The following is a 14516-nucleotide window of genomic DNA, read 5'->3' on the forward strand; positions in this document are numbered from 1 at the left end:
GGGAAATAGAGGTAATTCCTCTAAATCGCTACTAGTCATAAAGTTATGAATGGATTTGAACCCAACTTGGTCAGAAACATCCTTGGGGGAAGGGGAAAAGATTTTGCATAAATGGTGGCTCTGACCCCCCAGGGGCAAAAGGGGCGGGGCCCAATAGCGGAAATAAAGGTAATTCCTTTAAATCACTGCTAGTCATAAAGTTATGAATGGATTTGAACCAAATTTTGTCAGAAATATCCTTGGGGGAAGGGGAACAGATTTTGCATAAATGGTGGCTCTGACCCCCAAGGGGCCAAAGGGGCGGGGCCCAATAGGGGTAATAGAGGTAATTCCTTTAAATCACTACTAGTCATAAAGTTATGAATGGATTTGAACCCAATTTGGTCAGAAACATCCTTGGGGAAAGGGGAACAGATTTTGCATAAATGGTGATTCTGACCCCCGAGGGGCCAAAGGGGCGTTGCCAAATATGGGAAATAGAGGTAATTCCTCTAAATCTCTACTAGTCATAAAGTTGTGAAGGGATTTGAACCCAATTTGGTCAGAAACATCCTTGGGGGAAGGGGAACAGATTTTGCATAAATGGTGACTCTGACCCTAAAGGGGCCAAAAGGGAGGGGCCCAGTTGGGGAAATAGAGGTAATTCCTTTGAATCGCTACTAGCCATCAAGTTATGAATGGATTTGAACCCAATTTGGTCAGAACCAGGGGAACAGATTTTGCATAAATGGTGACTCTGACCCCCGAATGGCCAAAGGGGCGGGCCCAATAGGTGAAATAGAGGTAATTCCTTTAAATCGCTACTAGTCATAAAGTGATGAATGCATGTTCTATAAGCAATTCTTGAGGTCTTTCAGACCTTAGAGAGTCTGGACTTCATTAATCTTTAAAGCAGTTCGGATTCCCACACTATAACCATATATAGCATTGTTAGAATTTTACAAATAAAACAATTTGAATATGAACATTATTTCAACATTTGGTCTAATCCAACCAGGTGAGCGATACAGGCCCCATGGGCCTCTTGTTTCTGTTATAAACCCATCCATTGGATTATCACAAAAACTTGTAAGCTGCAGAACAGGTGAGCCATACTTGTACAGGCCCATTGGACCTCTGTTAAACAAAGAGGGATACAACAGTTTCCAGTTATAGACCATGTAGTATATAGTACTAGATACTGGTGTTTGGTGAGGGGTGCTCACTTTTTGTATTGAGTGGTGAAGGATTTAGTTGATACTATGATGCATGCATGATACACATGTACATGATTTTATAGCTTCACTATCAGGATATTTAAATAACAGCTCTGAAGGCTTTTATAGCATTTTGAAATGATTTTCTACAAGCTTTACTAAACCAAAACTTCATTTATCATAATAGAAATGAGAAAGTGCACAATATTTTTTTTTTTTTTTGTCATTAAATAAAATCATTAAAATGAAAATAATTTTTGAAAATCAAATTACCATGGTACAACCTTTTTCTAAGGATATTCTTATACTTGATTGTTCAATAGTGGTGATCTTACCAGACTATATTTTGACTAGGCAGTCTTATTGTATTGTAGTTAGTGACACAGATGCATACTCCCCGTCATGGGAGTGACCCCAATATTAAACAGACAACCAACAGACCAACGAGTTCCTACTCCATCAGACAGGAAGGTAAGTAAATACTAGCAAACTTTTATCAATCATTCCCCTTCATACATGAAAATATTAAAGGTCAAATGTAAATTTAGTGCAATTATTTTACAATCTTTGCATAGCTTTTACATATACATGTATGTAGGTAAAGATATCTTGATGAAATATAAAACATATGTGCATCCTATTGTGTCCAGGTGAGTATCCAGATGGGCCACCAACTCCCTGTGAGAGGGAATCAAAGAAGCGAGATGTGTATGTGACTCCATTAAGTCCCCCAGTCCCCACCCAGAGACGACATCACTCCTACGGGGAGAGTCCGCCACCATCTCCCTCTCCTAGTATGATATCTACAACCTCAACCCCAGCTCTTCCACCCCGGAGACTTTCAGGTAAATAAAAGTGATTTTTTAGTTTAAATCAATATTAAAGAAATGTTGAATGATCAAACAAAACATGTAACTGAAATGAGGTATGTATTAAGGAGAATTTATTGGAAAAGAATATTTCGTATTTTCAGAATCAACAAATGAAGACACCCCACCATCCCTTCCCAGGAAAAAGTCAATTCAAGTCGACCAGCCCTTACTACCTCCAAAGGTATGTCACCCCTCACTACCACCAAAGGTATGTCACCCCTCACTATCACCAAAGGTATGTCACCCCTCACTACCACCAAAGGTATGTCACCCCTCACTACCACCAAAGGTATGTCACCCCTCACTACAACCAAAGGTATGTCACCCCTCATTACCACCAAAGGTATGTCACCCCTCACTACCACCAAAGGTATGTCGCCACTCACTACCACCAAAGGTATGTCACCCCTCACTACCACCAAAGGTACGTCACCCCTCACTACCACCAAAGGTATGTCACCCCTCACTACCACCAAAGGTATGTCACCCCTCACTATCACCAAAGGTATGTCACCCTCTCACTACCACCAAAGGTATGTCACCCCTCACTACCACCAAAGGTATGTCACCCCTCACTACCACCAAAGGTACGTCACCCCTCACTACCACCAAAGGTATGTCACCCCTCACTACCACCAAAGGTATGTCACCCCTCACTATCACCAAAGGTATGTCACCTCTCACTACCACCAAAGGTATGTCACCCCTCACTACCACCAAAGGTATGTCACCCCTCACTACCACCAAAGGTATGTCACCCCTCACTACCACCAAAGGTATGTCACCTCCTTACACCCACCAAAGGTATGTCACCCCTCACTACCACCAAAGGTATGTCACCCCTCACTACCACCAAAGGTATGTCACCACTCACTACCACCAAAGGTATGTCACCACTCACTACCACCAAAGGTATGTCACCCCTCACTACCACCAAAGGTATGTCACCTCCTTACACCCACCAAAGGTATGTCACCCCTCACTACCACCAAAGGTATGTCATCCCTCACTACCACCAAAGGTACGTCACCCCTCACTACCACCAAAGGTATGTCACCCCTCACTACCACCAAAGGTATGTCATCCCTCACTACCACCAAATGTACGTCACCCCTCACTACCACCAAAGGTATGTCACCCCTCACTACCACCAAAGGTATGTCACCCCTCACTACCACCAAAGGTATGTCACCCCTCACTACCACCAAAGGTATGTCACCCCTCACTACCACCAAAGGTACGTCACCCCTCACTACCACCAAAGGTATGTCACCCCTCACTACCACCAAAGGTATGTCACCACTCACTACCACCAAAGGTATGTCACCCCTCACTACCACCAAAGGTATGTCACCCCTCTCTACCACCAAAGATATGTCACCCCTCTCTACCACCAAAGGTACGTCACCCCTCTCTACCACCAAAGGTATGTCACCCCTCTCTACCACCAAAGGTATGTCACCCCTCACTACCACCAAAGGTATGTCACCCCTCACTACCACCAAAGGTATATCACCTCCTTACACCCACCAAAGGTATGTCACTGCTCACTACCACCAAAGGTACGTCACCCCTCACTACCACCAAAGGTATGTCACCGCTCACTACCACCAAAGGTATGTCACTTCCTTACACCCACCAAAGGTATGTCACCCCTCACTACCACCAAAGGTATGTCACCCCTCACTACCACCAAAGGTATGTCACCCCTCACTACCACCAAAGGTATGTCACCCCTCACTACCACCAAAGGTACGTCACCCCTCACTACCACCAAAGGTATGTCACCCCTCACTACCACCAAAGATATGTCACCCCTCTCTACCACCAAAGGTACGTCACCCCTCTCTACCACCAAAGGTATGTCACCCCTCTCTACCACCAAAGGTATGTCACCCCTCACTACCACCAAAGGTATGTCACCCCTCACTACCACCAAAGGTATATCACCTCCTTACACCCACCAAAGGTATGTCACTGCTCACTACCACCAAAGGTACGTCACCCCTCACTACCACCAAAGGTATGTCACCGCTCACTACCACCAAAGGTATGTCACTTCCTTACACCCACCAAAGGTATGTCACCCCTCACTACCACCAAAGGTATGTCACCCCTCACTACCACCAAAGGTATGTCACCCCTCACTTCCACCAAAGGTACGTCACCCCTCACTACCACCAAAGGTATGTCACCCCTCACTACCACCAAAGGTATGTCACCCCTCTCTACCACCAAAGATATGTCACCCCTCTCTACCACCAAAGGTACGTCACCCCTCTCTACCACCAAAGGTATGTCACCCCTCACTACCACCAAAGGTATGTCACCCCTCACTACCACCAAAGGTATGTCACCCCTCACTACCACCAAATGTACCTCACCCCTCACTACCACCAAAGGTATGTTTACTTATATAGTTAATATTTAATTAACACAGTCACTGTAGATCAGAGGTGTTTCTGGATACTAAATGTATATTCGGTAATAAGCTCATGTCTGGTAATAACCCACCCATGTCTATTGCAGTCAGTAAAACTTTCAACAATTGCTATTTCACCTCTACCATGAGTTAAAATTTCTGTGATGGCCCCTTGGTCTTATCATAGGTACCATATGTTGATGTTTGTAGAAATTCTACCATTTTATATGGTATATATGTTTCGGTATGTTATTAGGTAAATCTGGGTTTACAAGGGAAGACGGGAATCCGGACTGGTCCCCCACTTCCTCCTCGTCATCCTACCGCATCACCAAAATCTCCGGGACAGGAGTCCATGATCTCCAGATCAACATCAAATATTTCCACACACAGTAAAGACAGAATAAGCCCGATGGTACGGCCAAACAATTTAAGCACAACAAATCTGAACAATTCTAATGGTGCAGAGTATAAACAGTTAGAGGTTGTGCCAAGTGACCCACCCCCCATCCCCCAGCGTCACAGTCAGCGGATAGACTCTCCCCCACAAGTTAAACCCCGCCTGTCTGTGCCCGATAGAAAGTCGACCCCCTCAGTTGAGTTTGAAAACACACCTTTGTGAGACAGGGACTCTGGCGTTCTTTGTGATCTGTGATTTTTATGAATGTGCTGTAGTGTATATACATTGACATGATGTAAAGTGATTTCCTTCGTCAGAATCTTGTAAAATATGGATGTGAAATTTTCCCAAGTGTGGCGATACAGGGTGATATATTCTTAGTGATTCAAGGACTTGTAAAAGCATGTCTGACCAAGCGACACGAGAAAGTGCAGGTCTGGACCAAAGGAGCAATAAATCATGGATATCAAGTTTGGTGTCGTGACCAAAGAACAAATGTTATAGCTTTACCCTTCCTTGTAACTTAATCTGCTTTAATATTGGATTAAATACTCTACTGTCATCATGATTCTACACACATAAAACTGATACAGCTTGTTGAGTGTGTATGACATGAACCTATTATTGAAAGAAAACATGTATTGGGTATACTGCTGTTAAAATAGCAAGTGTTACATTAATTAACTACAGTATTTAGAACAATTACATATATAGCTGAGTATGTAATGGTACTTGAACAATTACATATAGCAGAGAAGTTGTACTTGAACAGTTACATATAGCAGAGAAGTTGTACTTGAACAGTTAAATATAGCAGAGAAGTTGTACTTGAACAGTTACATATAGCAAAGAAGTTGTACTTGAACAATTACATATAGCAGAGAAGTTGTACTTGAACAGTTACATATAGCAGAGAAGTTGTACTTGAACAGTTACATATAGCAGAGAAGTTGTACTTGAATAATTACACTTGAACAATTACATATAGCAAAGAAGTTGTACTTGAACAATTACATATAGCAGAGAAGTTGTACTTGAACAGTTACATATAGCAAAGAAGTTGTACTTGAACAGTTACATATAGCAGAGAAGTTGTACTTGAACAGTTACATATAGCAGAGAAGTTGTACTTGAATAATTACACTTGAACAATTACATATAGCAAAGAAGTTGTACTTGAACAATTACATATAGCAAAGAAGTTGTACTTGAACAATTAAATATAGCAGAGAAGTTGTACTTGAACAGTTACATATAGCAGAGAAGTTGTACTTGAACAATTACATATAGCAAAGAAGTTGTACTTGAACAATTACATATAGCAAAGAAGTTGTACTTGAACAGTTCCATATAGCAAAGAAGTTTCACTTGAACAGTTACATATATAGCAAAGTGGTGGTACTTGAACAGTTAAATATGTTGAGCTAATTGATGTAAAATTCACTGCTGTACCTTGAACAGTTATGTAAAGTTCACTGCTGTACCTTGAACAATTATGTAAATTTCACTGCTGTACCTTGAACAGTTATGTAAATTTCACTGCTGTACCTTGAACAGTTGAATGCTATATCCTAACTTATTTTAGCCAAATATTGTTACCTTAACTACTAGAGGATCAAACACAAAATCATTTTGTCCATAGTCTGTTAATTTGTTTTAAATATGTAACCTATTGTTTACTGTTGATGTTTTTTTTAAGTATTTTATTTTCATTTCTCATTAGAATTCAACATTTTATATCCACTCGCCAAATTAGCCACCGACTAACCATCAAAAGCATTACACGAACAATTCACCGGCCAGCATTATGTCATTAATGTTGTGTTCAATTTATGTTAATGTTTGTCTGATGTGACGTAAAAATACAAAGATTTCACTAGCTTCCTCCACTCATGTTCGTTTTTATTGATCAAAAGGTTTTTAGAAATGTGATACATGCTGCTTATAAAATATACCCAACTGTTGTAAAGGTAGCTAATCTGATTTTGAAACCAAATTTATGAAGTAACTTCCGATATTGGTTGTATTTATCAAAAATGTATAAAATATTAATATGGTTTCCAGAGAAAGTTTGTATTGTTTATAAAGCTATGACAAGTAGCTTCCACAATGTGTCTTTCAAATGTAAGTATCATGCAAAATATTCATATTTTAATTTAGGTTCATCTGCATTCAATATATACCCAACAAAAATTTAACTTTGTGTATACTTGTTAACATCAGGGTTTTTATAAATCATTGAAAATTTGGGAGATTTTTTTTTTAAATGCATCTCTGTTTTACAAATTTTACAATAAAGATATCACCTTTCCTAAGAATCAGTAAAATGAGGCTTTGCCATAAGTTATATGTGTACGCATGGTCCCTAGTAACTACCTGTGTCCAAGTTAATGGAACCAGAGTATGTATCATGTTTATAATATATTGAATTCAGTTTGATGTTTAATAATATACAATTCTGATGTTCACCACAGAAATAGTGCTACAACTCCTTAGGAGAACAAAACCAAGGAATGGATTCATATTTAATATGTTATGTGCCATATATTTTCATAAAATAATTGCAAATTATTTAATACATTGTATATTAGCTTTCTATCTAAAGGGAGATAACTCAACTTTCAGTTTTATATTGTGATCATTATAACAAACTAAGTTGCCTCCCTTATAAGGGCAGAATATGTGTAGTGTACTGAAGATGTTCTCATGTGAATATTAATTTCATAGGAAACTGATCATTCTTGCCTGTAAAATAGATATATTATCTTAATGAAGTACACATGGTCTCAGATTAAGAATGTTGGAAAGAATAAAATATCATAGTTATACTGACAGGAATATATTTCTTGTTTACATTTTAAGTTATACAATTATTATGGTCAAAATGCATAATATGTAAATATATATTAGATTTGCTATTATTTGTAAAAGGATTGTAATTCTAAAGATAGCTATCAGATGGTCTTAGCGGTTTTAAGATAAAGATTGCTCAAGTTTCAGTAAACTTAACTGTTCTTTCAGAAAGAAAAAAGATTGTTCCCGATAGCTACAGATACTGTTTTGTTTGTTATTCATGTGAGTTACCTCCCCTCCTTTTCTTTGTTAGATTCCTCTTCCGTGTCTGTTGCATCAGTTAAGCAATGGTCTCTGAATTATGTATTTTGAAGTGAAAGTCACAACTTTATCATTATGATGAGTAAAGTGTACATTTATCCTGTAAACAAGTTTCTAAATTTAAGTTTTAACCAAGCTCATGGAATTTCTTAGAAGTTTTTCCAATAGTTATCTCTAACTGACAAGCTGAAGATCAATGTCATACTTAGAATGTCAACCATCACGGCTCTTTTATAAAATTGACTATGGCACAAGGTTAATACTATAGAAGACAACATTGACAATCATACTTACAGAACATTGTCAGCAGATGTATAATGGACTTTTTTCTTGACTTTCTGTTTTTATTTTGATTTACCAAAGCAGTATCATGATATGCAGGTTATATTAAAGATACAGATTTCAGCCAAATATCCTTATTGTTTCCATTGAGAATCTTGCTGATAAACACACGTATCTTGTATGAAGGTTGTCAGTCTGAGTTGTTGACAACCGACTTTTTTAATTGACAATAACTACCAGGTGTATGTTGACAAGCAGGTTTTGTTTAAATGTACCTGTGTGTTGATATTTACTTTGTCTGTATAGTAGATCTACTTCACAACATGATATTTTGTGACTTGAAGAGTCTAAAGTCAATTTTTAATAGTGAAATAAACATTTATGCAAAATGGAATGATAGTATGTTGTTTATTTAAATAATAAAATTTGATGAAATGTCCTTGTCACTTTCCTCAATGACTGAATTGCAGAAAATGTAAAACATAATTTAGAGGAAATACAGTGTATGAAAACATTAGAAATAAGAATGTAATCAGGCAGTTTTGTGAATCTGACCGATTTATTGAATTTGACGTCACAAAGGGCCTGAAGGAAGGATCTTCAGACGAAGGGGAATGTTAAGGTTTCTGAGCTGTTGTAGATCCTGTACAGGTAGGTATCCTATCCTCTTATATAAGTCATCACACTGAGTGTCTATAACAAAGGCATGCTCCACTTCTATCTGTGTCCTCCACATTAGCGATGTCTTGGTGGAGTTAGATTTCTTCGTACACCAGTCACAGTCGCGGGCAAGTGGCGGGTAATGGGTGATTCGGTACACACGCTTCATCACTGCAGGGCTGAACTCAAGTCCAGCAAATATGTAAATATCTTCAGAGATTGCTATTGGATGTTCTGCCAATAGTTCATACACAATTTCTTTTATATACATGTATTTCTCATTTATATGAGCAGCCATTTCTAAATTTTTAGTGATTCTTTTACACAGTTCATTAACTTCTGTTTCTAGATTTATCCAATTTGATAGTTTGACCTTGAACCTAGAGTTCATGATACCTCTGGGGTCACGGATGACGTGAATGACCTTGAGATATGGAAGTCGCTGCTGTAGTAGATACACAGTATCCATGTTGATCCTGATGGACTTGATAGCCCTTAGCTGGGCGGGTACACATGTAGCTTTGAGATGATGAAGACAGTAGCCAATTCCGTCCAGGGAGTGATTGTATCGTTTGAGACACCCAGAGTAAGTTCTTGTCCTCCTGCTGTAGTACAACAGGTAACTGCTAGTCAGAGTACCAATGTCAAGGTCTTTAAAGTTACAGGTGAACCAGTTGTACAAACTGTCCACAAAGAATGAAATCTTTTCCTCTGCTGTATGAATATACCTTGAAAATAATACATAACATAATTTCAATATGTGTACATTATCTTACAGCTTATTTGGTCAAAGAGGAATCAGCCAGTGATGTAAAAACAATTGTCAGACTAAACTTGTCTACCAGTATCATAATGAATGGACACAGATTTTCTACAAAGCTAACAAAAGTGCTCACCAGGTGTTCTGTTACATTTAGTTTAGCTGAAAATGGAGATGACATCAGGGGACATAAATATTACACACATTATATATACGAGGGTCTTATTTGGGTATATAGGGGGATATAATTGGGTATTTTGGTCCCGCTCCAAAGCCCCTAGGGGTCATTGCGGCCCTATGTACATGTATTCATACCATCAAACTGCCATCTCATAATGTGATTTTCCTAATTTACCCCCTACCCAGTGAGAAATGTAAGCCCCAGGGTCATGAATTTCACACTTTTGGTAAAACATCCAAGGACCTTTCCATCCATGAGGAGTATCTTATTCTACCATAACTGGGTCTTCAGAAAAAGATTTCTGAAATTTCAGTGAATTTGACCCATTTTAGCACTGCCAAACAGCCTCTGGATATCATTTAGGGCCAATATGTGCATACCACCAAACTCTCATCTCATACTGATAATACTAACCAGGTTTGAGTTATCTCCTATGCAAATTAGACAAATGATGCTAAAAATATGATTCACAATATAAACTATAGTAAAGTTTACTCCCTCCCCAGGGGGACCCCATGCAGGGTCAGATGACCTTAAAGCCAACATTGGATATGATTTGAGACAAATTCTTCTTTAACTATGTTAATGACGTATACCTTTCTGTCCCATTTAAGAAGGCTATAGTCCGGTTGTTGTCGATACTGTCCACGGCATCCTTCAGAGGTTCATAAACATAAAAACTGGAGTCGTGCTGCTGGAGGATGTCGCCCAAAAAACTCGAACCACTGCGCATGTACGCCACTACCAGGACCATCGACTGCTGAGCTTTGGTAGTTACAGTGCCTGGGTGGACTTGTCTAGGCTTACCTTGAAAAATTACAGCAAGGATTATATACAAAATGTAATAGTATACAGACTCTGAGGTGCAGATACAAAGTTTCCATACTTTCAGAATTTCAAGAGACCCTTAAATTTTCGTTTTAAAGAAGAAGCCAACATAGAACAGGATATAATACATGGTTTTTGCAATCATGTTGGGTTGTGATTTGTGTTATAGGTAATGTGTTAAAGTTAAGGTAATATGCTACCTTACACTTTATACCTGTGATTTGTGTTAATGTTAAGGTAATATGCTACCCGACACATTATACCTGTGATTTGTGTTAAAGTTAAGGTAATATGCTACCCGACACATTATACCTGTGATTTGTGTTAAAGTTAAGGTAATATGCTACCTTACACATTATACCTGTGATTTGTGTTAAAGTTAAGGTTATATGCTACCTTACACATTATACCTGTGATTTGTGTTAAAGTTAAGGTTATATGCTACCTTACACATTATAACTGTGATTTGTGTTAAAGTTAAGGTAATATGCTACCTTACACATTATACCTGTGATTTGTGTTAAAGTTAAGGTAATATGCTACCTTACACATTATACCTGTGATTTGTGTTAAAGTTAAGGCTATATGCTACCTTACACATTATACCTGTGATTTGTGTTAGAGTTAAGGCTATATGCTACCTTACACATTATACCTGTGATTTGTGTTAGAGTTAAAGCTATATGCTACCTTACACATTATACCTGTGATTTGTGTTAGAGTTAAGGTTATATGCTACCTTACTCATTATACCTGTGATTTGTGTTAAAGTTAAGGTTATATGCTACCTTACACATTATACCTGTGATTTGTGTTAAAGTTAAGGTAATATGCTACCTTACACATTATACCTGTGATTTGTGTTAAAGTTAAGGTAATATGCTACCCGACACATTATACCTGTGATTTGTGTTAAAGTTAAGGTTATATGCTACCCGACACATTATACCTGTGATTTGTGTTAACGTTAAGGTTATATGCTACCTTACACATTATACTTGTGATTTGTGTTAAAGTTAAGGTTATATGCTACCTCAGACATTATACCTGTGATTTGTGTTAGAGTTAAGGCTATATGCTACCTTACACATTATATCTGATTTGTGTTAAAGTTAAGGCTATATGCTACCTTACACATTATACTTGTGATTTGTGTTAAAGTTAAGGTTATATGCTACCTTACACATTATACCTGTGATTTGTGTTAAAGTTAAGGTTATATGCTACCTTACCCATTATACCTGTGATTTGTGTTAAAGTTAAGGTTATATGCTACCTTACACATTATACCTGTGATTTGTGTTAAAGTTAAGATAATATGCTACCTTACACATTATACCTGTGATTTGTGTTAGAGTTAAGGTTATATGCTACCTTACCCATTATACCTGTGATTTGTGTTAAAGTTAAGGCTATATGCTACCTTACACATTATACCTGTAATTTGTGTTAAAGTTAAGATAATATGCTACCTTACACATTATACCTGTGATTTGTGTTAGAGTTAAGGCTATATGCTACCTTACACATTATACCTGTGATTTGTGTTAAAGTTAAGATAATATGCTACCTTACACATTATACCTGTGATTTGTGTTAGAGTTAAGGCTATATGCTACCTTACACATTATACCTGTGATTTGTGTTAAAGTTAAGGTTATATGCTACCTTACACATTATACCTGTGATTTGTGTTAAAGTTAAGATAATATGCTACCTCAGACATTATACCTGTGATTTGTGTTAGAGTTAAGGCTATATGCTACCTTACACATTATATCTGATTTGTGTTAAAGTTAAGGCTATATGCTACCTTACACATTATGTGATTTGTGTTGGAGTTAAAGGTTACATGCTACCTTATCCATTATACCTTGGATTTGTGTTAAAGTTAAGGCTATATGCTACCTCAGACATTATACCTGTCATTACACATGTGATTTGTGTTAGAGTGACCATATATATGTATACAGGTCTGGTAACATGACATTACGTTTTTCTAGAAGAAATATTGAAAGTCTAGAACACTCTTCGAAATCTATTAACTGCATTTGCCCTTGTTAATATTCAGTCAAAATATGTCATATGGCTATTTGGGATACTATTGATCACCTGCTATCCAATATTAAATCAACTATGAGCAAACGTGTAATTAGCTTGTACTCACCGTGTACAATTCACGAAATTAAAGATGACATATTATCATTGTATTCATTAAATCAAAGCACGTTTAAGATAAGTATAGAAGATTGTTCCTGTACTTACCCGTCATATTGTAAACAGTGTACGCGGTGGTGGCCATGAGAATCCAACAGGAAACCGGATATACCAGGAACCGGTACCTCGCCCAGCACCGCATCCCACAGCTCAATCGGAAACGGTACCTGACGCAGTGCCGCACGCGCACACAAAATGTCCACATCCAGCAGCATGTGACACGTACGCCGATTTACCTAGAGGTATCACCAAAACAAAACCCACACCAATCGCTCAAGATATTGTACCGTGATATTTGATTAGAATGGAACAATGCGATCTGTAGATCAGAGATACGTTGGATTGTCAGCCCTGGTCATGGTTCGGTCGGTCGGTGTTACCGTCAATGATACATGTACGTCTCGTACATGGATTTATGTCTCAGGGTTTATATAGGATTAAAGGGATATGTTTCCATTTCGGGCCGATTTAGTGTCCGTAGGTGAATAAATCCCCTGTATTTTAAAGGTCCAAGACATGTTTGTTGTATCACTTATGGTTTTTCTTTTTTTCTAGTTGACGAAGAAGTACTTGTAAAGTTTTGCTGCGGTCTCGGTGAATATTACTTTTTATCAGGTTGATAAATTTTGGTATTAACCTTGCGTAACGTCACTATTTGTATAACATCACACTCGATATGAAACAATCGAAGAAATGGCTGGAACTGTCGTTAGTAATATTGGTTAGAAGTGGTCACACTTGTCCGCTTCATGGAACTTAAGTATAATAAATCTCAAGACATAACTAGATCTCCAGTCCAATGAATAGACCGATAGTTGCTGACAACAGGAGTTCAAAATGTCTGAATAAATTTTTTCTTCATGCTGTGATTCAAAACATGAGTGACATTGGACACAGAGTGGGTAACTAAGCTTACGATCGTACTTCATTGAAAACACTTACTAAATATACATTCATATATGAAAGACATGAAATATGATTAATTTGAATGTAAATATATATACATATATACATGTATCCGTAGTTATGATATACGGTATTGTCTACCACCATGGGCAACTGTTACCACTTTACAAGGATTAAAGTTGTATAGATAGTAAATTGCTTTAGTTTACTTCAGCGAGATAGAATTGCATTACGGCTAAGACTTTGCAGGGACGAGGCCAATATGTCGATTATATAAGAGGATATTAAGCCTAATGGGTTCCCGTTAGATATCATATATATTTCACGAGTATGGAAGAATATCGATACTTTTCTCTGAAACTTTACGGCACGTATAGGCAACGAGGCTGACACTTTTATGTCGCTGTTTCGAGCTTTGATGAAGATTATGTCCATGTTTATATGGAGACAAAAGCCATGATCAATGTAGCTGTATTTTGGCGAGCGAAATTTTAGAAAAGTGCAAACCACTTTTTATTTTGATATCTCGAGCTAAAATACAGCTGATTCAATATTCTAAGACAATTACCATGTATTTTATTTATACTGAAACGTTTATAAGAGGACACGTTTTCAAAAATACAACATTTTGTATGGTGGCGATTTCGACCATGTCGCTTTGGCGCCCACGTCAATCGA

General features: G+C 37.9%; 3 protein-coding genes across 16 annotated transcripts in view; 2 read left to right on the top strand and 1 right to left on the bottom strand.

Moving 5' to 3' along the window:
- Window positions 1-8680, top strand: part of LOC117330492 (dedicator of cytokinesis protein 3-like) — a 181857-nt gene extending 173177 nt beyond the window's left edge. For all 8 annotated transcript variants that reach the window (XM_033888798.1, XM_033888802.1, XM_033888799.1 and 5 more), the window contains 4 exons: window positions 1571-1667; window positions 1847-2041; window positions 2170-2249; window positions 4747-8680. In XM_033888798.1, coding sequence (XP_033744689.1) covers window positions 1571-1667; window positions 1847-2041; window positions 2170-2249; window positions 4747-5112 — 738 coding nt within the window. In that variant the 3' untranslated portion in view covers window positions 5113-8680. The remainder of the gene's footprint in view (window positions 1-1570; window positions 1668-1846; window positions 2042-2169; window positions 2250-4746) is intronic.
- Window positions 2256-4737, top strand: LOC117330494 (extensin-1-like). 7 transcript variants are annotated; one of them, XM_033888809.1, is made up of 3 exons: window positions 2256-3847; window positions 4092-4146; window positions 4363-4737. In XM_033888809.1, exons 1-3 carry the CDS (start codon window positions 2279-2281, stop codon window positions 4497-4499), a joined length of 1761 nt encoding a protein of 586 aa, XP_033744700.1. In that variant the 5' UTR covers window positions 2256-2278; the 3' UTR covers window positions 4500-4737. The 7 variants fall into 7 exon arrangements, with proteins under 7 accessions (XP_033744700.1, XP_033744701.1, XP_033744702.1 ...); XM_033888810.1 differs by having other exon boundaries at window positions 2256-3332; window positions 3713-4146; XM_033888811.1 differs by having other exon boundaries at window positions 2256-3332; window positions 3713-3847; window positions 4092-4737.
- LOC117330497 (carbohydrate sulfotransferase 5-like) lies at window positions 8328-13708 on the bottom strand. Its single transcript, XM_033888815.1, has 3 exons — window positions 12981-13708; window positions 10484-10694; window positions 8328-9674 (listed from the first exon to the last, which is right to left on the bottom strand). Exons 1-3 carry the CDS (start codon window positions 13135-13137, stop codon window positions 8861-8863), a joined length of 1182 nt encoding a protein of 393 aa, XP_033744706.1. The 5' UTR covers window positions 13138-13708; the 3' UTR covers window positions 8328-8860.
- Between the last annotated feature and the right edge of the window lie 808 nt (window positions 13709-14516).

The sequence above is a fragment of the Pecten maximus genome, chromosome 7 (assembly GCF_902652985.1).
Source record: "Pecten maximus chromosome 7, xPecMax1.1, whole genome shotgun sequence".
NCBI lineage: Eukaryota > Metazoa > Mollusca > Bivalvia > Pectinida > Pectinidae > Pecten > Pecten maximus.